Genomic DNA, 22763 nt, shown 5'->3' with positions numbered 1-22763 from the left:
TAGCAAAAAGTACAAGGAAGACAAGCAGTCAAATGCAAGACTTAGAGGGAAAACAACAGGGTTACCAGTGTAGACGGTTCTTGGAAGTAACTAACTTTCTATGATCCTCATGCAGAGGCTACAAACATCTTGTTAGCTGAAAACAAGGCTGCTCTCAGAGATACAATCGAGGGAAGTTAAATTCCTATTGTTTGGGGGGTCGGAAGACGTCAGGATAGGCGCACATTTCGGGTTATCAAACTCAGTTTACTTAAATACTCATTCTGTCCGCGAGCTACCCAACCCAGACCTGCCGGGCGCGGGAGCCGAACCCTCTGCGCACGCGCGAGTGGCGCGCGGGTCCTTGTGGGAAGGCTCCGGCGGCGGCGTGTGACGCTGCGCGTCTCCCTGGCTGCGGTGGGTGTGTGGTGACTGCCGTGGCGGGTGAGCACGCTTTCCCGTTACTGCCGGCTGAAGGGCGCTCAGGGTGCCGGGCGGGAGCGCGGGGCCGGCCTGCGCCTGGCCGGGAGTAGGCGGCGGTGGCCGCCGGGCAGCGGGGCTGTGCGTCCGGTTCCTGAGTGGGCTCCGCGCGCCGCCGAGGCCTGCGCGTTCGGCCTGGCCGGGAGTCGGCTTTCCGTCCCGGCTCTACAGTGGTGGGCGCCTCGAAACCGCCTTACGGTCGCCTCCTGTTGGCCAGGGTGTGAGGGTGTTTCGCCAGGCTTGGACGTTTCTGGTTACCCGCGTAACGAATCCCGTCTGTCGCCCGGGCTGTCCTAGGTCCCGAGGGCGGGTGGGTGGCGGAAGAAGGGCTTTTGGCTCTGCTGCATTTCATGGTGCCGCCCACCTCCGTAGCTCTGGCTGCCCTGCAATAAACTTTGTAGTAGACCAGGCTGGCCTCTGCCCTCTGAGTGCTGGGATTAAAGGCGTGCAGCATCACCTCACGGCTAGTGATTTATTTAACTCACTTCAGGGTCTTCTTTCGATTTGTGCTGGTTTGTCTCCAGCAAAAGCATTATACTAGTTTTGTTGATGAACGAAATGCATGCTCATAACCAAATGTATACACTGCTGGAAGCTTAAACTGTGTTGTTGAGGCTGAGTCTGAAGATCCATTGCACCCCAAACAGTCTCTTTACTGGGGAGAAAAAGCTGTTATGTCCCTACTCTCATCCCCACAGTTTCTCTACCTTAAAGTACCCGGTCTTATCTCTTTATCCCTTTCCATCCATCTATCTATCTATCTATCTATCTATCTATCTATCTATCTATCTATCATCTATCATCTATCATCTATCTATCTATCTGCCTTCAGTCTTCAGGGTTGAACTTAATATCTTTTTCAATTGTTGGCAAATGCTAACCCTTTAAAAATTATTCTTAGGCAGGGTGTGTTAAGTTGTCCTGTTGACCGTAATTTGTAATGCACCCTCTGCCTCCTGAAGAACTGGACTAGAAAACAACGGCCAGCTGTACCAGCTATAGTCTTCATGTGCCTTCAGTGGATTGAGTCTTATCATTATTTTTTTTATTAGCATTGTTTTGTTTTTTGTTTTTTCAAGACAGGGTTTCTTGTAGCTTTGGAGCCTGTCCTGGAACTAGATCTTGTATACCAGGTTGGCCTCGATCTGCCTACCTCTACCTCCCGAGTGCTGGGATTGAGTCTTGCAAAGTTACCCTAGTCTCATATAATATAATTTATTTAACTAATTTATACCCTTAAAAAATCCTGTGTATATTCTCATTCTTTATAGGGCATTTTCAGGTATGTGCGCTCATGTGGCATTTGGCACTGCTAGCCTTTCCCACTTAACAAACTAATTTTCTCAGGTCTTTGGTGACAGTGCTCTCACATCCTCTCAGCTCCCTAGGTACTGATGCCTAGTTTTTCTGATGTAGCCATCTCTTCCTGTTTCCTAAGTATTACTGTTCTTCAGGCTCTGTCCAGTTTCCTGTTTTAAGTATTCTATCAGTTACAGCGGCTAAGCACGTTCAAACGCATGATGAGTTTCTACCTTTATTAATGCTGGTGTTGCCAGGTGGTAGTGGCACGTACCTTTAATCCCGCCTCTAGAGAGGCAGAGGCAGGCGGATCTCTATGACTTTGAGGCCAGCCTGGTCTACAAATGGAGTTCCAGGGCAGCTAGGACTATTATACAGAGAAACCAGCTCTCAAAAACAAAACAAGAACAAAACATTAGTGCTGGTGTCACCCACATTTATCTCTGGTCCTTTACCTACTGATTATCTTCTGACAACCCCTAAGCACTCAACAGTCCAGACTGAACTCATTCTGCTATTGTTGCCGCCCTTTTAAAATTGCTTTTCTTTTTCAAAAATTTTAATTGTTTTTTACTGTATGTGTATTTGATGCATGTGCTATGGTATACATGTCAGAGACCAACTTTGTGGAGCTGGTCTTCCCTTTGCATCTTTATGTGGGTACCAGGATAGGACATAAGTTGTCAGACTTGAGTGGCAACTCCAACCTTGCTCAAAATTTCATTTCTTGACTCAAAATGACATTACCAGTTCCTACCAAGCAGAAATCTAGAAAATCATTTAAATGCAGTTTTCTATTTCACAGTACCATTAAATTATGATGGGTTTATGGAGATGCATCTCCATTGTGAATTTAAGCATCTGCCATTCCAATTCTTACTATAGGGTGTGTGCTCAAAACTTTGCAGGTCAGAATGACTTCAACAAGTAAAGCCATTGAATTACAGCTACAAGTAAAACAAAATGCAGAGGAATTGCAAGATTTCATGAGGGATTTAGAGCACTGGGAAAATGACATTAAACAAAAAGACCTGGAACTAAGAAGACAAAGTGGTGTTCCTGAAGAGGTAAATGAAGGTTTCCGTTAATAAAATTTGTTATTAGTGTGTGTACAGTGTATGTGTGCATGCACATGTGCCAGCATGCCACAGGCATGATTAGAAGTCAAAGGACAGCTCCCTGGAGTTGGTTCTCTGTGGGTTCCAGGAATTGAACTTGAGCCATCAAGCTTGCAACAAGCACTTTTACCTGCCAAGCACGTTACTGATCCAGAAATTTATTTTTTTAAGAAGTGTGACCTTGTAAAATGTGTTCTGAAAGCCTGAAATTGCCTGTAGTCCTAGTACTCAGTAGGTGGAGGCAGAAGGCTCAAGAGTTCAAGGTCCTCCTTGGCTATGTAGAGAGTTTGATTCTAGCCTGGGCTACATGCGATCCTGTTAACAAAACATAAAAATGCTGAGATTGGAGTGGTTTATTAACATTTTCAGAGACTCTGCTTACTGAGTTTGAATAATGTTTTAACTATCATACAATATTCTAAATCTTGGTGTTTATTGAAAGGGTGGTCATGTGATAGTACTTTTTTTTTTTGGAGACCAGGATTATTCCGGGTTGCCCTGGCTGTCCTGGAACTAATTCTGTAGACCAGGCTGGCCTTGAACTCACAGAGATCTGCCTGCCTCAGCTTCCTGAGTGCTGGGATTAAAAGCGTGTGCCACCGTGCCTAGTTAGGTCGACTATTTGTATTAAGCTAGTGTGTTTAAATCTGGTGATGTTTTCATGCTGTATGTAGCAGTTGTAAGCATGCCAGGTTGCCTTTGAACTGTGCTCATTTATCCTACTAACTGAGAATCAGGAAGGTTTTGAAGTTTGAATTTAGAGTTGTAAATTTAAAGGCATAATTCAGACTTCAGGTTAATACTTTTGTGATTGAATAATCTGCAGCATTCATCAAATAATGAGTTGAACTTACAATCACTGCTTTTTTTTTCTTCGTGTATGTGTTTTGTATGCCTAGGTGTGCATGCTTATGCATGTGCCCATGTGGTACATGTCTCAGCTCCTTGTATTTGGACACAAGGTCTTTCAGTGACCTGCCATGTCCTGTGTTCTAGCGGCTAAGCTGACCGGCCTGAGAGCTCCTGAGATCTGCTTGTCTCTGTTTCCCACTGCAGTCACAGGCATGAGTGGCCATGTCTCTTTTACCTGGAGGCTGGGGATTCAGACTCAGGTCCTTTTGCTTGCATAGCAAGTGCTCTTACCTACCGAGCTATTTCTCCAGTCCCCATAATCAATACGATAAAATGAAGCACTTGCAAATTAAATTGAGAAAAAAATTCGTATTTGAAAATATCATTTTTAGTGGCAGGCATGGTGGCACAGACCTTTAATCCCAGCACTTAGGAGGCAGAGGAAGGTGGATCTCTGAGTTGGAGGCCAGCCTGGACTACAGAGTGAGTTGCAGGATAGCCAGGCATATACAGAGAAACCCTGTCTCAAAAACAGACAAACAAAAAACAAAAAAGAAAGTATCATTTAGTGATAACTTCATACATTGTTAGTATACAAAAGTAACAAAGTGTCAAAGTGCTCAAAGCTTTTGTTTTTCTTTCTCGTGTCTAGAATTTACCTCCTATTCGAAATGGGAATTTTAGGAAAAAGAAGAAAAGCAAAGCTAAAGATTCTTCCAAAAAAACCAAAGAGGAAAACACAAAAAACAGAATAAAATCTTTCGATTATGATGCCTGGGCAAAACTTGATGTGGTAAGTTTATCTAGTTGTGCACTTCTTAGAGTTAGGTAAACATTTCTTGACATAGATACTAGTCACAGGTTATACAAAAAATAATGTTTGTGTGGCCTGTGTTTCTCTCTCTTTTTGTGGTGGGGAAGGTGTTTGTTCTAATGTGGTTCAGGCTAGTTTTGAACTTGTGATTCTCTTGCCTCAGCTTCAGGAGTGCCAGACACATCGTAGACAGGTATGTACCACCGTGTCAGATGCAATGCAAGCATGTGTCTTAAGGTTTGCTTCTCCGCTACTGTGATGAAGTACTGACCAAAAGCTGTTCAAGGAGGAAAAGGCTGGTTACATTCTATAGGTTAGAGTGCATCATCAGAGGAAGCCAGGGAGGAGCGGAAGCGTAGAAGAACACTGCTTACTGACTTACTCTCAATAACTTGCTCAGCCTGCTTTCTTCCCTTTTTTTTTTTTTTTAAATTTCTTGAGATAGGGTTTCTCTTTATAGCTTTGGAACCTGTCCTGGAACTCGCGCTATAGACCAGGCTGGCCTTGAACTTGCAGAGATCCACCTGACTCAGAAGTTAACTGCACTGATTGCTCTTACAGAGGTCCCGAGTTCAATCGCCAACAGCCACATGATGGCTTCCGACCATCTATAATGAGATCTGATGCTCAGTTTGTTTTCTTATGCAAACCTGGATCACCTGCGCAGGACTGGTTCTGCCCATATTGACATTGATAAAAAAGATTACCCCACAGACTTGCCTGCAGGCCAGTGATGGAGGGCTTTACGTTCCTAGGTCTGAGATAGCTACTGAGTACTGTGTGTATCTTATTTCCCATATATGACTCACACAATGATAAGACATGCTCTGCCTCAGAACCTATCCCAAGGCTCTAGACATCTACTGTCACATTAGTCTGTGAAAGCGAACTTATTAGCCAGTTAGCCTACCTTATTCTGGACTCACACTTCTTAAAGTGATGTGGTTAGAAGTGTCTATATTTGGGGAGAGAAGTGACAACCCTATTTAGAATATATATTTTTTGTTTGTTTGTTTGTAAGAAGATTTATTTAGTTTTGTGTGTATGTGTGTTTTGCTTGCATGTATGTAAATGTACCATTTGTGTACAGAGACCTGAAGACAGAGTCAAATTTTCTGAAATCAGAGATAGGGAATTGTGATTTGTGGGTGCTGGGAAGTAAACTTGGGTCCTCTGCAGGAGCAGCAAGTACTCTTGATGACTGAGCCGTTTCTGTCAGCAACAATGTCCTGGCAGTGCTTCAGTATGCATGGGCAGCCCGTTTATGAGCAGCCCGTTTATGGTGGTTCTCCAGTTGTTCCTATCCTGGGTAGTCCTAGATGCTTGTGTTATTGTCATACCCAAGGTTCCACAGTCCTCCTTTATGCTGTCTATCCATTGTTTTTTGGGCCTTCCTTTTTGCCTTATCCCGTACACTCCTCTAAGCAGTGCTATCTTTGGATATCGCCATCATTCATTCTCAAACATGGCCGAAGTATCTCAAGTGCTGTTGCTATATCCCATATTTTATTTCCTTCTGTAGATGGAGATGTTTCTTAATGTCATCTCTTCGGTGATACCTAAAATCCTCCTGAGACATGCCATCTCAAACACATCAGCAGCTGTTCTGAGGAGCGTTTCATTGTCCAGGTTGCAGAGTTGCAAAGAAGGCAGCTCAATACAAATGTCTCATGTACTTGTAACTTTGTTGTTGTTATGTCTCTTGCTGACCAAACCTTTCCTGTGCCTGAAATGCAGCCCTTGCTATCCCTAGCTGCCTCTTGAGGTCTGAAATAGTTCCCTCCTTTGAACTGAGGTTTCCTCCCAGATAGACAAAGTTGACTGTTAGCTTGAGGTTCTGATTCTTTATTACAATGGTAAAATCCTTATGCTCCCTTCCCAAGTGTAGCATCTCAGTCTTCGCGATGTTTCCTTTCACACCAAGGCTTTCACTGACTTCCACCACTCTATTCACCATGGCCTGCAGCTCATTTGGACTTTCAGCAAGTAGTGCTGTATCGTCAGCGAAATACAAGTTACTGATTCTCACACCCCCTATCTGCACGCCAATCTCCTCCAGGGCTGTTGCTATTAATTCCAGGACTATATTGAAGAGCAGTGGTGAGAGGCTGCATCCCTGCAACACTCCTACTATTGTCTTAAACTCATCACTTAGTTCTCCACAGACTTTGCAAAGGTGTCTTTATAGGCTTTTTCTAGTATTCTTATGATTTTCTCTGGGTACCTGTAGAACCTCATTGTTTCCTAGAGTCCTTTCCTCCAAATGCTATTGAATGTCTTCCTGAAGTTGCTGTAACTGATAATTGTTTGCATTTTCTGTCAGTTGCCTCAAAGTGAAGATTTGCTCAATTTTGCTCCTGTTAGCTCTGAGTCCACACTGGGCCATTGCTAGGACTTCCTCTGTTCTGCCTGTGATCCTTTGCAGGATAATGGAGGAGAAGGTCTTGCTGCTATGGTACAACAAACTAATGCCCCTGTGTTTTGAGCAGTCCAGCTTGTCCTTCTTCTTGTGTGTGTGAATTATGACTGAGTGCTTCCATTCTGTGGGAATCACTTTGTGTTACCATATCTCTGAAGAGTCTGAGAAGCGCCTAGACCACTGAGCCTATTGTAGGCACTTCCAGCTCCTCCACCATGATGTCATCCACTCCCAGAACCCTCCTGTGCTTCACTCTCTTGATAGCTTTCTCTATCTCACTCCCGTCAATATTTAATAGTTCCTCATTGTCTCTGGTGTTGGAGAGACTGCCAAAGTGTTTCTTGTTGTAGTCTATGCCGACAGCATTAGGGTCATTGTATAGGGTGTCAAAGTATTGCCTCTATCTTTGCTTTACTTCCACTGGTTCTGCTAATAAATGACCTGGCCCATCTTTAATCTCCTGAATCTGAGGAACATATCTGGCAGTTGTCCATCTGATAGCTTCGTAAACAAGATGTGTTTTATTATGGAGTCTAGCCTTTTCCACCTCTTTGCATATACATTGTATATACAGCTCTTCATTCTTCTTTGCTCTTCTTTAGACCTCCCTGCAGATAGTTGTGTTTTGCTGCCTGCTGATTGCCTTGTTTGCTCTTTAGCTCCCTTCTTTTTTCTGCCAGGTTGATTGTCTCTGTGATAAGCTGTTCTACTGGTGTTGCCCTTTTTGCATAACCAGGCGTCTCCTTGGGAGCCTCCTGTATAGCTCTTTTGATTTTCTCCCATTCGCTTTCTATATTAGTAAGAGTTGTTTAATGATTTCCCTCATCTTTTTTTCAGCGGTTCTCTTGTACTCTGTCTGTACAGCTGGGTTCATCAGTTGTTTACAATCACTCTTGCAGTTTGTCTTGCCTGGCGTGCCTCTCCTACGTTTCAGTTTAATGTTGGTCATAACAAGTTGGTGATCTTACCTAAGTCAGCACTAGGAAATGATCAGCTGTTTTGGATACTAGATAAGAGTTTCCTGCCGACCAGAATGTAGTCAGCTTGACTGTGTGTGCGTTTGTCAGGAGATTCCCACGTCCAGCATCTTGATGGTTTGGCCTGCTTGAATTTTGTGCTGCATATGTACAGATCATTTGCATAGCAGAGGTCAAGCAGTTTTCCCCGCTGTTGTTCCTTTGTCCGAATCTATATGTTCCCATGACACTATGGTCCATTCTTTCTCCAGATTGCACTCTTGCATTGAAGTCACCCATAATCATTAGTATGTCATCTTATGTGCCCTGCTGACCTTGTTCTGTAGATCTGTGTAGAAGCTGTTGATGACATTCTCTTCTGCTTCTGCTGTTGGGGCATATACCTGTATGATAGTTACTGGCTGTGTCATTGTCTGAAATCTGGCTGATATAATTTGGTCATTTACAGGTCTATTCCCGAGCATGCATTTTTGGACCAAACTGGATTAGCACTAAGGCTACACCTGCTGTGTGTTTTCCCTCCACCTGAGTTTATAATCTTGCATCCGTTTACTACACATTCTTGTGTTCCTGTCCAATGTGTTTCTGTCAGTCCAGTGACATCCTACCTGAAGTGACTGAGCTCATGCATGAGCAGGCCGGTTCCCCAGACTGTGTTTAGTGTTCTCAGGTCACTATTGTGACTCTTTTTGTTGTGAGGAAGTGCCTTTCCTGTCCATTTCTATCAGTTCCCCTCCCCGCTTTTGGCTTTAAGAGAGAAGCATCATCTGTTCTGCTCTTAGGACATGGAGGTACTGGGGCACGGTCAGATTCTGGGACTTTAACCCAGGTGTTTCTGCTGAACTTGTCCATATTGGACTGTATGGTCTGAGTTGATGAGGACGACTGACCAGATCTCTTCCTCTTCGTGATGTGATCTTCAGCCATCTCTGTAGCCCCATTTATTTGTTATCTTGCTTGCCTTTTTTTTCTCTTTTCATTTCTTTTAGACCAGGCTGGCCTTGAACTCACAGAAATCTGCCTGCTGCTTTCTCCTAAGTACTGGGTTTAAAGATGTATACTACCATGCTTGATCTTTTTGTTTATTTTCAAAAAGATTTATTTAGTCTGTTGTTACAATTTCTTCTCTGGGAGAGATATAAAATAGTGTCTACTTTTCCTCCTAAGGTTCAAATGACAATCTGAGGCACAGTACTGCCAAAGATTGCTCTGGGGAATTCACAAATGTGTTGGGTTTTCTTACAGAGCCTAGATGAAGAACTACCTCCAGGGCTGTAGATACTCCTCCCCAAATCAGCTGCACCTGGAAAGCCCTAGCCAACAAGGGTGTGGGTGTCCCCCATAGCCACATAGATGGAGCCCCCCTCTAGCCTTCCCTCACCTCTGTGTGCTCTTATCCCTTCCTCAGACCACAGGCAGACTTGCCAGGTGGTAGGGAGGAGCTGATACTCAGGTGAGACTCTTTTGCCCTAGTCCGTGGAGATGATGTAGTGTAAGCCATCACCCAACCCAGCCGGGGTAATCTGTGTGTTAAGGGTACATCTGAGTTCTCCAGAATGTTGGTTACTTGGCTTGACAGGCAGTTACTCACAATATGGTCTTTTAAAAAGTAGTGGGTGGGGCTGGAGATGGCTCAGCCATTAAGAGCTCTTGCTGCTCTTGCAGAAGACTTGGGTTCAGTTCCTAGCACCTACCTGGCAACTCCCAACTGCCTGTAATTCCAGTTCCAGGGGTTGATTCTCTCATCTTGTCTCCACAGACATCTGTATACATGTGGTATGTGTACACACACACACACACACACACACACACACACACCAAAATAATTTTTTTAAAAAATCATATTATTTAATAGCTAGGTGTCATGGTGCAACCAGCACTTGGGAGGCTGAAGCAGGTAGATTGCCAGGAGTTTGACCATAGCTTGGGGTAAATAGCACGTGTTATATAATATTTATTCATTTGAAAAAAAGTCTGGAGATATATACATGTCCTAGAGTACAATAATGAAATTAATACATGTGCTTACAGTCTAAAGGAGACTTCCCAGTGCTGTGAAGCTCTATTGTCCATTTCTTTCTTTTCACATGTGTAGAGACAGTAGCTGCTGTTAATTTTATGTTTATTGTTTTTGTATTTTTTGTTTAACATATATACTAAAGTATAATGCACATAGATTCCCAATGTTAAGTGAATAGCATTCTAAATTTTCCTCCTATATACACATAGAAAAACTGTATTCTTTCCAGTTGTAAAGCATTTCAGTATCCCAGAAACCTCCCTGTGCCGTTAGATGACCCCTAAAGCCACAGCTCTTCTGACTTCTCATACTGTAGATTATTATAGTTCTGTGTTCTAGAGTTTATATAGATGTCGTGTGCAGTATGCACTCCTGCGTTTGATTCCCTTTGTTAGCTTTGTTTGCTGTTGGTCTGTGTCATTACAGTGTAGCGATACTTTTTGTTGTTTTCATTCTGTTGTGTGGATTCATTGCAATATATGTCCATTCTCTTGTTGATGTACACATGGGTTTTTAGTTTGAAGTCATATGGCTAAGCATGCTATGAGTAGTCTCACACAGGTTTAAGGATATAAGCACCTAAGAGGGGACTTGCTGGTCGTAGTTTATTCTTCATTGAACAGTTTTCCCAATAAGTTGTGTTGTTATTTTTGTTAATTAAATCAAAGCTAATTGACTCAAGAATATGTGTGTGTGTATGTGTGTGTGTGTGTGTGTGTGTATACATTTGCAGAGGGGGCAAGGGAAGAGGGAGAGGGTGGGGAGGGGGAGGGTTTTGCTGTGTAGTTATGACTGATCTGGAACTCGTTACATAAATGTAAAAAAGAAAAACCCTTTCTTTGTTACTTAGTAACAATAGTGTATAAATTTTGCAAACTGTCATGTCATTCATAATACCTCATTGCTATTTGTGATATGTAAATTGTGTTGACTGAACTTACTTTATGAATTTAAAGTCTTGAGTGCTGGGAGGTGTGTGCCACCATGCCTGATTCAAGAACTGGTTCTTTTTGTGAAAATTTATTTTTACTTTACTATATGTAGGTTTGTGTGTATGCATGTGTGTATGTGTACATGAATATGGTATCCTGAGACCAGAGGTGTCAGATCCCCTGGAAATGGAGTTACAGATGGTTGTCAGCTGTCCGGTCTGGGTGCTGGAAACTGAACCCAGGTCCTCTGCGAGAGCAGCTGCTGCTTTTAGCTGCTGAGCATCTCTCCAGCCCCTCTGTTTGTAATCTTAATTGTAGGAGTTTATTTGGCTTTCATTTATGTTTTTGTAAGTCCCTAGATCCTAACGATTTAAGTTCTGTTGAAGGTAATTGATTTTCCTAATTTCCACGCAAGTATGAGCACTGCTCTGCTTCTGATTTCAGGACAGTATCCTCGATGAACTCGACAAAGAAGATAGCACCCACGATTCTGTGTCGCAAGAGTCAGAGTCAGAAGATGACGGTGTTCGCGTGGATTCCCAAAAGGCTCTCATTTTAAAAGAAAAGGTACCTTAGGCTAGTTTTAGATTCCTTAGAGGAAGACTGTATATAAGATTATGCAAATTCTAAAATTCTTAGCATGGTTCTGGGGATCTTCACATTTGAAATTGTTATTGGCTATATCCTTGTTGGGTGACAGTGTGTATAATAGCCAGGAGCATATTCTTTAGAGGCAGATTAATTACCTGGTTCTAAATCTGTGACAAGTTCTTTAAACTTCTTATAGCCCACTTTCTTAGCTGTACAATGGGAACAGAAGTTTTGCTAAACTACCATGGTTGATGTGTTCAGTGAATTGATTCCAAGTGCTTGGACCACATCTGGGATTATTAAAGCTTTCAGTGGTAGACAGCAGCATTTTGAAATGAGTGTGTGATTGTTGGTATAAATGTTACCCACCACTTCTCCATATCACAGGCCATCTTTGGTTACTTTTGTGATGTTTAGTGTCTCTCATTTCTCTTGGAGAGGAGGGTTAATAGAAATATTTTAGCACAGGCTTAAGTAGAAGAGTTAAGAAGGGTGCTCAGAAGGAAAGACAGTCCAGAGCGTGGGTGTGGGCTGGCAGTCAGATGTGAGGTTGGGTGGGTTTTGAAGGTGTCTTTGAAGAATTGCTAAGAAACGTAAATGAGATGACAAGGTGGGTTCCAGAGGGCACCTGGCAGAAGTACTGTTGGTGATATAGAATGCGGACCACAGGGATGCAGGAAGGTAGGACATCTCCATTGTAAACAGAGTAGTTGTTGCTAACTCTGTAGTAGTTTCCTAACTACTAGTAGATTCTCAAGAGTGTCTAAGGAAGGAATCAGGCCCCACTCAAGGTCTTACGCATTTAAGCTCTAAGTGTGGGCCACTGCTATTTTAAGAGAATAGTATTTTTATGTTGACAACCTTCATAGCAAATGTTAATTGTCCTAGAATTTTTGCTTCTCAGCTAGCGTGAGGCTTTACTGAGAGACTCTGGGGTGAAAGGTTTCTTTTCCTTCTCATATCTCAATAATTTTCCCAGTCTTTCTGTCTTGACTCAATTTTCCCCTGTGAGACTTTGACTTCTTAATCTCAGGGCTTCTGATACTGAACAGGGGCATGGAGCCTCCCCATCCAGGCATCAGAAGTTTCAACCCGTGTTCCCTAAGTGGGACATGAGAGAACTTGGGCTGTAAATCTGGAGGAGAGGATGTCATTGCTTGAGGCATCAAGCTATATATAAGTAATAAAACATAGGGAATTGTTCCTAAGGTTAGAACTAAAAATATCAGGGCCTGTTGTCCTGAGAACTGTGATGTTAATAAATCATTAAAGCATAAAGGCAGAATTTGGAAGAGATTTAATTAGGGTACGCAGATTTTAGAGGACCAGCACATATTGTTCCCGTTGTTAGGTGAATATTCCACAAGTTTCGTAGTACATCTGTTTTTTTCATCAAGTGTGAGAGCCAATGGACTGCAAAAAGAACATACTGATAGTGACATATCGATACTATAGCAAAACATAAGGGTAGTTTTAAGAAGTGGAATAAATTAAAAGGAAAATAGCTTGAGATTATAATCACTGATGCATATCAACAGTGCCCAGGAAGAGAAACAGTATAGTAACCAAACCATACAGTAACACTGTAACCACCGGTAAATTAGAAATGGAGCATATTGTATTAGTGCTAGGCTTGCTGTGAGTGTCCTACCTGCCATATTAGCATCTCACACTTAGGGCTAATGGGGACGTCCTGAATTATTGCTGTCTGTCCCTTTGAAAAGTCTAGTCAGATTGTTTGTTCTGAATTATTACCAGTTATTACTTTTTAACTGTACTTCTTGCTGGGTGCTTAAGACTGTACAGGTTGCCAAAAATCAACCTTTTTTCTTTAACTTAAGGTCTCTTGGCTCTTTCAGTCCTCTTTTATCATTGTGGCATCTGTGGCATAGGTCAAGGTCTTGTAAGCAACGTGACTTCTCTTAGAAGCATTTAGGGCACTTTTCTTGGTGTTGACCCTCTTTGTAGAGTGAACTGCTTAGAGTCCAACTTGAAATCTGTGGTTTCTCTGATCAAGAGGTCAGGTGACTTATGGAGCTTTAAGACACTTAGAGGTGTCCCCTGATCCCCTAGAACAGAAGCAGCCTGGGAGCATCCAAAGTATTGGAGTTTTTTTCTTACCCTTGTATCCTTAGTGGTGTTGAAAGGCTCCCTTTCTCTTGAATTCAGGCTAGTTTCTGGCGCTTCTTTGTCACGTTTCTGTGAGCTGGTGCTGTCCGGGAGAGCGACGCGGACTGTTTTCACTCCTCTGGCAGAGCTTGTGGACTCAACCCATTTTGCTTGATTCTTTTTTCTTTCAGGGCAATAAATACTTCAAACAAGGAAAATATGATGAAGCTATTGAATGCTACACAAAAGGCATGGATGCTGACCCATATAATCCCGTGTTGCCAACAAACAGAGCATCAGCTTACTTTAGATTGAAAAAGTGAGGGCTTTCTACATGCGTGTGAGTGGTCGTGTATGTGTAGAGATTGGGTTTCTAAATTTTTGTTTATTTGTATTTTTCTTAACTTTTCTGTTTTTTCTTTTTTTCTTCTTTTTTTTTTCCTTTTTTGAGACAGGATCTCATTTTGTAGCCTGGAACTCACTGTGTAATTTCAGAAATTAATTTTGAAGTTTTTGTCTATTAAATTATTTTTATAACTTCATTTATTTTAATATTTTTGAATTGCAGATTTGCTGTTGCGGAGTCTGACTGTAATTTGGCAATTGCCTTAAGTAGGACTTACACCAAAGCTTATGCCAGACGAGGTGCTGCTCGGTTTGCTCTGCAGAAGTTAGAGGAGGCCAGAAAAGGTACTCATCTTTTTAGGTCATCATTGAAGTATTTCTTCATTCGGTAACACATAGAATACAGAGAATACTAATAAGTATAGTACCCTTTATACTTAGTGTTTTGAGCAAAGCTTGTCTTTTTGGCAATTAAAAAAAATTTTATTTACAATTAAAAAAAATACAGATGTGTTTGGATGTGTGTGCATGTCCCAGCGTATGAGTGGATGCTGGAGAACAGCTTGAGGGAGTTGATTCTCTTCTTCCAGGTGTGCAGAGGTCCCAGGGATCAAACTCAGTTGTCAGCCTTGACGGTGGGTGCCTTTACCTGCTGAACCATCTTCCCAGTTCTTTTGGTAATCTAAATGATGCCTTCTTATTTTGGGAAGAATGCATTGTTTGCTGCGATCAAACTTTGTTTCAGACTCTTACATAATTGAACACTGGAACGGTACATGTGACTCATGTCTTCTGACCTTTAGTTCTCATATGCAAAATAAAGGTGAAGTCATCTTGTTGGCTGTTGTGAGGCAGGACACAGAACAAAGTGTTTTTATTTATTAGTAAATGCTGTCTTGTTATTCCATAACAAGCCCTGTGTAATTACAAAGTATGAGTAAAACTGATGTTGCATGGATGTTTTTCTGTGTGGTTTGGTGGTGTTCACTTTATGATGACATAACCACTTGGGAGCTGGTGGAAGATGGTTTGCTAAAGGGTTTTCTTAGGGTTCTGTCTGCCTGAGAGAGAATGAAAAATGCTTAGTAGATTAATAGCTGTTGATAGTTCATTTTATCGTAGAATAATTGGTATGGTTTTGTACAAGTTGTACAATTATCCTCCTTTTAAAATATTCTCTATCTTCTGTTTTATTTAGATTATGAAAAAGTATTAGAACTGGAACCAGATAACTTTGAAGCAACAAATGAACTCAGGAAAATTGATCAGGTAAATGATAAACATTTAAGTGCATCAGATTTGACTTTTATATCATGAAGGTGAAACTTTTTGCTTAGATTGTATATATACTATAGATTTTTTAAAAAGCACACTTATTTATTTTTGTGTGTCTGAGCATTTTGCCTATATGCACATATGCCTATATGCCTGGTGCCTCTGCTGGTCAGAAGCAGAAGAACGTTGGGTCTCCTAGAACCGGAGTTACAGATGCTCGTGAGCTGCCATGCCATCAGCTGGGTCTTCAACTCGGAAGATCACACAGTGCTCTTAACTGCTGAGCTTTGTCTTCAGCCTCCCAGCCACAATAGATTTCTGTTCAGAATTTCAGTACATAGCTCAGGCAGCTTGTGCAAGCTTTAGCCTCCCAAGTGCTGGAATTACACAGAAATATTCTAATTTTATTTCATTAATTGTATTTTATTAATTGTACTATACAGTTTAACCAAACTGGTAAGACAGGGGTATTCTAGAGATACAGTCCCTACTCATAAGCCTTTTTATAAATTGGCCAACATTGACTTACTTAGAAATAATGATTCTTAATAATTTTATTTCTTTGAATTCTGTTTGAAGCACCATCAAATCATTTCATTATACGTAATTTGTATTGCTATATATATATAAATAAAGCATGGTTTAAAGAAAAAAGTTGGCTGAGATTTCTAAAACTGTTGCCTCTTTTTTTCCCAAATGACAGTTTTTAAATTTTTTTCTTTAAAGATTTTTTAATGAAAAATTTAGAAATTTTAAAGATTTATTTTCTATTATTTGCACATGTGTGTCCAGTAGAGGACACTAGATCCCTTGGAACTGGAGTTATAGGAAGTTGTAAAGCCACTGATGTGGGTGCTAACAATCGAACCTGAGTCCTCTGCAAAACCCGCAATTGCTTTTAACCAGCCCAGTTTTAAAATTATTTCAGTGATTATTTCTGTGATAAATGTTTGCACATTATGTGAGTCTCTGCTGTGTAAGCTGTATGTTAGTAAAATTACTAACTTTATAATAATAGAATCATCAGACATGGTGGCTCTCTCCAGTGACTGACATGTGGGACAAGAGAGATGTGAGCACCCAGATTTGAGGCCAGCTTGTGCTACATAATGAGTCTGCGGCTAGCCAGAGACCACACCTCAAAAGAAAAAGGATCGTAGATGTCATTAAATGGGAAATTGGTGCTCTGATGGCAGAGAGCAGTTGCGTACTCCTCTCACTTGGCCTTTGAATTAAAGCGGTAGTTGTTTTGCAATCTTGATCTTGGCATATTGTGAAAAGTGTGACAGTCATTGAGGAAATCTGATTTTAAATATTACTTATTACACATAAAATTGATAAGCATATCAACTTCATTATTGCAAAGGGTATTTTCTTATATATTAAGTCAAATAATAGTTGAATAATAAATCTGGGAAATTTAGTAATGTGATCTCAGTTATTTTATGCTTGAAAAACAACACCTAGAATAGTGCCCAGACTATGTAGAAATTTGACAAATATTTGGAGTTTAAATGATCAACTATATTTGCTGGATACAGCTCATTTTATCAAAATAGGCAGCATATTGAATTTATTTTACATATTTACACAATACTGCTTTTACTTTAATAAGTAGAAAGACTGAATGAGAATAAAAAGTATCCCAGTGTTTGAGTATAGCAGACATTTTACTCTATTTAATTGAGTTTTGGGTCTAATACAGATGCATCTTGCATTACTTGTTTTATTTTAGTTGAGTGCTGTATCTCCTAGGCTTTAACATCCAAAGAAAACTCATGTCCCAAAGAAGCTGCTGCAGTGACTAAACCAGCTGAAGGGGAGAAAAAACACATTGAAGAACAGCAGAACAAGCAGAAGGCCATTTCAGAGAAAGACCTGGTAATCCAGTGGGCTTCTGATGTTCAGTGAAATGTTTGCTTCTAGTGTGTTGCTTGTTGGCTACATTTCTGTCTATCACATTAAAAACGAGTTTTTTTTAAATAGGAAATTGAAATCAAGTGCACTAAAACCTCCAGTGGCTACTAATTCAAAATTTGAGTTATTGATGAAACTTATACATAAGACTAATCATGTGCAAAATAATTATAAGCACATTTATGTTTAGGGAACAAACTACATGTATTTATATGTAGATAACTACAGATTTAATATAGAACTAAGTTACAGTTCATCTTTTCTTTTCTTTTTTTATTGAGCTCTACATTTTTCTCTGCTCCCCTTCCTGCCTCTCCCCTCCTCCCTTCAACCCTCCCCCAAGGTCCCCATGCTCCCAATTTACTCAGGAGATCTTGTTTTTTTCTACTTTCTTCTTCTCATGTAGATTATATCTATGTAAGTCTCTTTTAATGTCCTCATTGTTGTCTAAGTTCTCTGGGATTGTGGTTTGTAGGCTGACTTTCTTTGCTTTATGTTTAAAAAACACCTATGAGTGAGTACATGTGATAATTGTCTTTCTGAGTCTGGGTTACCTCACTCAAAATGATGTTTTCTAGCTCCATCCATTTGCCTGCAAAATTCAAGATGTTATTTTTTTTTCTGCTCTGTAGTAAATGTGTAGTAAATTGTGTAAATGTACCGCATTTCCTTATCTATTCTTCTGTCGAGGGGCATTTAGGTTGTTTCCAGGTTCTGGCTATGACAAACAGTGCTGCTGTGAACATAGCTGAGCACATGTCTTTGTGGCACGATTGAGCATCCTTTGGATATATACCCAAAAGTGGTATTACTGGGTCTTGAGGAAGGTTGTTTGCTAGTTTTCTGAGAAATTGCCACACTGACATCCAAAGGGGCTGTACCAGCTTGCACTCCCACCAGCAATGCAGAAGTGCTCCCTTTTCCCCACAACCTCTCCAGCATAAGTTGATCTTGGCCATTCTTACAGGTGTAAGATGGAATCTCAGAGTTGTTTTGATTTGCATTTCTCTGATGACTAAGGATGTTGAACATTTCCTTAAGTGTCTTTCAGCCATTTTAGATTCCTCTGTTGAGAGTTCTCTGTTTAGGTCTGTACTCCATTTTTTTTTATTGGATTATTTGTTCTTTTGATGACCAATTTCTTGAGTTCTTTGTATATTTTAGAGATCAGACCTCTGTCTGATGTGGGGTTAGTGAAGATCTTTTCCCATTCTTTAGGCTGTTTTCATCAGTTTCTAATGTAAGTAAAGACTTAGTGTAATGTTTGGGCCTTAACTGTTTAATTAGTTCAATAATGATGTTGTAGAGTAATATAGTAGTATTTTTGTGCTGAAAAGAACATTTAAGAAATCCATGTTCTAGTAAATACTAAATGTCTAATGAAGTAGATGTTTGTAACATCTGTGTAAGGGGTATGATTGTGTGAAGCCCAAAGATGATCTTTCTCTGTTATTCTTTATCTTATTATTATTATTGAGACATGTTTTTTTCTGAACTTGGAGCTTAAGTTAGCTAGACTGCCTGGGTAGACAAGCCCCTGAGCTCCTTGTCCACCTCCCACAGTAGGGGCTGCAAGCTGGCTTTTCTGTGGCTTAGGTCAGTCCTCCAGCCTACTCAGCAAGCACTTCACTCGCTTGCCTGTCTCCATCTCTAGATTGTCAGCAGTGGGATATATATATTTACTGATTTCATATTGGTATTTTTCATATGTTTCTTTAAGATTTGAATTTTTCAGCATGTTTTAATTTTCATCTCTCTCTCCCAAACAATAGGGGAATGGATTTTTCAAAGAGGGAAAGTATGAGAGAGCAATTGAGTGTTACACTAGAGGGATGGCTGCTGATGGTACCAATGCCCTCCTTCCAGCCAACAGAGCCATGGCCTACCTGAAGCTTCAGAAGTAAGTATTATGTTTTGCTTTCAGGGTGAAAATTTATTATAGAGTACATTTTAAATTAACCAATTAATAAAGTTTAGTCAATTTAGTATTTTTGTCATCTGTTTTTGACTCTTTTTTCTCCTTTCTTTCTAGTTTTTTCTTTTTTCTTGGTGTTAGGGTTAGAATCCAGGACCTCTCATACACTAGAGATGTGTTCTATTGCTGAGTCAAGTCCCCAGCTGGTTGATTTATTCTTAAGCATTGCATTAAAGTTAATGAGAGTAAAATTTAGAGACAAGGAATATGTGTACATGTGGCATAGTATGTATCATGTGCGTTTTATTATATTTACATTTTTAATAGACATTGTACAACTTATAATTATACTGTTGTGTATTATTTAAAATTACTTTATTACATTTATTACTATGTGTGTGTGTGGTCTATGTATAGGTCAGAGAACAGGTTGCAGAATTGGCCTCTCCTTCCATATCAGTTTTGGGGATCAGACTTATGTCATCATGCTTGTGGGCAAGGATCTTTACCTACTGAGCCATCTTCCAAGCCCTACAAACTTTTGTTGCTATTGTTTTTGAGGTAGTGTCAAATGCAGGCAGTCAGAAGGTTGAGTTACTGCTGTGATTCTGAAATAATAATGAGCATTAAGGACATTTTGAAGTCTAATGTAACATTGTATTATACATAATATCTGTGTTTTAGTGGTTCAGAGTTACAGTACTGCTTTACTAGTGAGCTTTATTATCTGTTTGTAATTGAAAGAAAGCTAAGTTTCACTTCAGGATTTCTGAGACTGTGTAATTTTTCCCCTTGGAAGTTTTCAGACTACTCAAAGGACTCCAGGTTAGGAAGGCTATTAAGGAGGGAAATATTGGTTGTGTTTTTAACCTCACTTAAGCCGATAGGCACAACTTGAGCTTTGTCTTTTCTTGATTAGCCAGTAATGGTTATTCCAGCTTCTGGGAGCTTATGAATCTTGCCGTTGAACTATCATGCGTTGTTTTAGACAAAGACCCAAATGATTTGACTAATGTCAAACATAATACCTTCATAGAGGTGAGATTTTGTTTGTATTTGTGAGTGTATCATTGTATTGATTTATTGCTTTTGTTGATAATCACCTTAGTAATCACCTAACTGTGTTAGGTTAGCACAGTACAGTTTAGCATCACAAGCCTTCTCCTGTACTTGGAAGGTGTTTATATATTAGAGGCGAATGTAGAACATAAAATACAGTATTTTAAGCTTCCACAACCTTTTAAGTAACAAGCTGTGGCTTGATTTCCACAGCTGTCAGGTTAGAGCTGATTAGATGGACAGGGTGGGGAAGGGAGATCTAGGAGTGGGAAAGTGGGCTAGAAAGGGAGAACTGGTTCAGTTCCCAATATGGTAGTCTGAGTTTGCATCCCTAGAGCCCACATGAAAAGCATGGCAGCACACACCTGCAGTCCCAGCCCTGGAATCACGGACTTGCCAAAGCATAGTCTTAGCAGTGGGTGAGCTCCAGGGTCACAAAGGTGGAGGATCATCAAAGACAGTTCACACTGACTTCTGGCTTCCACATGCACACATAGGAGCACATATTCCACACACAGAAAGGAAAAGAAAGACTATTCAAGTTCTTAGACTAGTTAATTTATATAAGAAATACTGTTTCTTGAGGTTGTAGTATATATCAGTAGTTGGTTTCTAGTAGATAAGTAAGGCAACCTTGAGTTATAGTGATGGAGGTCTACAGGCAGGCAAATTGTGGACTGTAGGCTGGTGAATGGTTAGCTTCAGAAGAGCTGTCAAGGTGCTGAGATATAAATGATGTATCCAGACATGGGAGACAGGATTTTAGTACTTGAATAAAGTGGATCCAGGACAAATCTGGGTCCTATTCTTTTTTTTTTAATTATTTATTTATTTGTTTTTAAAAATTTCCTCTTCTTCCCCTCCTCCCCATATCCTCCCATTCCCCCCACTTCTTCTCCCCCCCCCACTCCCTCTTCTCCTCCCTCTCCAGTCCTAAGAGCAGTCAGGGTTTCCTGCCCTATGGGAAGTTCAAGTTCCTCCCCTCTCCCTCCAGGCCTAGGAACGTGAGCATCCAAACAGACTAGGATCTCAAAAAGCCAGTACATGCAGACAAAACAAGACCCAGTGCCATTGTCAGTGGCTTCTCAGTCAGCCCCCATGTCAGCCACATTCAGAGACTCCGGTTTGATCACATGCTCGTTCAGTCCCAGTCCAGCTGGCCTTGGTGAGCTCTCATTAGATCAGTCCCCTTGTATCAGAGGGTGAACGCACCCCTCGCGGTCCTGATTTCCTTTTTCATGTTCTCCCTCCTTCTGCTCCTCATTTGGACCTTGGGGGCTCAGTCCAGTGCTCCAATGTGGGTCTCCGTCTCTATCTCCATCTATCGTCAGATGAAGGTTCCCTCTGGTCCAGCCTTTCTTGCTTATGTTCTCCCCCCTTCTGCTTCTCATTTGGACCTAGGGAGTTAAATCCAGTGTTCCAATATGTGTCTCTGTCTCTATCTCCATTCATCGCCAGATGAAGAACTCAAGAATCTACACACTAAAACTCTAATTAACCCAATTAAAAAATGGGGTACTGAACTGAACAGAGAATTCACAACAGATGAACTTCGAATGGCCAGAAGGCACTTAAGGTCATGTTCAACCTCCTTAGTGATCAGGGAAATGCAAATCAAAATAACTTTGAGATACCATCTTACACTTGTCAGAATACCCAAACTCAAAAACACCAATGATAGCCTATGCTGGAGAGGATGTGGAATGAGGGGAACACTCATCCATTGTTGGTGGGAATGCAAACTTGTGCAGCCACTGTGGAAATCAGTGTGGCGGTTTCTCAGGAAACTGGGAGTCAACCTCCCTCAGGACCCAGCAATTCCACTCTTGGGAATATACCCAAGAGATGCCCTATCATACTCCAAAAGCATTTGTTCAACTATGTTCATAGCAGCACTATTTGTAATACTCAGAACCTGGAAACAACCTAGGGGCCCCTCAATAGAAGAATGGTTAAAAAAGGTGTGGAACATATACACATTAGAGTTTTACTCAGCGGTAAAAAACAATGACATCTTGAATTTTGCATGCAAATGGATGGAAATAGAAAACGCTTTACTGAGCGAGGTAGCCCAGACCCAAAAAGAGGAATATGGTATGTACTCACTCATAAGTGGATTCTAGCCACAGTTAAAGGTCTTTGAGCCTATAATTCGTGATCCTAGAGAAGCTAAATAAGAAGGTGAACCTGAAGAAAATCATGTAATTTTCCTCCTGGATATTGGAAGTAGACAAAATTGCCAGGCAAACTTGGGTGCACGGGGGCTGGGGGGTGGAAGCAAGGGGAGATGGTTAGAGAGAAGGGAAGGGGGAGGATTGGGGATGGCTTGGGGGAATGGGATGGGGGGGAGGGAGGAAGGATGGATATGGGAGCAGGGAAGTATATATCTCAACTAAGGGAGCCATTGTAGGGTTTGCAAGAGACTTGATTCTGGAGGGGTTCCCAGGCCCAAGGAGAGGTCCCCAGATTGTTCCCTGGGCAGCAGAGAAGAGGGTGCCTGAACTGGCCTTGGCCCATAACCATTCTGGGTCCTATTCTTGAGGTGCATATTGAAGTAAGACATATAAATATAACTCAGTAGTATGTTCTTTTGTTACTCTTAGACTAGCGCCTATCAGTCTGAACTGATTGCTGGTTGCATTACTGATTAATATTCATCCAG

The 22763-nt window shown here is 41.1% G+C and overlaps 1 protein-coding gene across 1 annotated transcript in view; it reads left to right on the top strand.

Moving 5' to 3' along the window:
- The first annotated feature begins 345 nt into the window (after positions 1 to 345).
- Rpap3 (RNA polymerase II associated protein 3) overlaps positions 346 to 22763 on the top strand; it is a 34463-nt gene continuing 12045 nt past the window's right edge. Inside the window, exons 1-9 of the mRNA XM_087899214.1 lie at positions 346 to 423; positions 2667 to 2825; positions 4381 to 4521; positions 11335 to 11457; positions 13782 to 13909; positions 14159 to 14280; positions 15134 to 15204; positions 16966 to 17091; positions 18900 to 19027. Of these exons, the coding sequence (XP_087755340.1) occupies positions 2673 to 2825; positions 4381 to 4521; positions 11335 to 11457; positions 13782 to 13909; positions 14159 to 14280; positions 15134 to 15204; positions 16966 to 17091; positions 18900 to 19027 (992 nt within the window). The 5' untranslated portion in view covers positions 346 to 423; positions 2667 to 2672. The remainder of the gene's footprint in view (positions 424 to 2666; positions 2826 to 4380; positions 4522 to 11334; positions 11458 to 13781; positions 13910 to 14158; positions 14281 to 15133; positions 15205 to 16965; positions 17092 to 18899; positions 19028 to 22763) is intronic.

Source organism: Myodes glareolus, chromosome 19 (genome assembly GCF_982192425.1).
Source record: "Myodes glareolus chromosome 19, mMyoGla1.1, whole genome shotgun sequence".
NCBI lineage: Eukaryota > Metazoa > Chordata > Mammalia > Rodentia > Cricetidae > Myodes > Myodes glareolus.
This window is presented reverse-complemented; position numbering and strand designations above follow the sequence as displayed.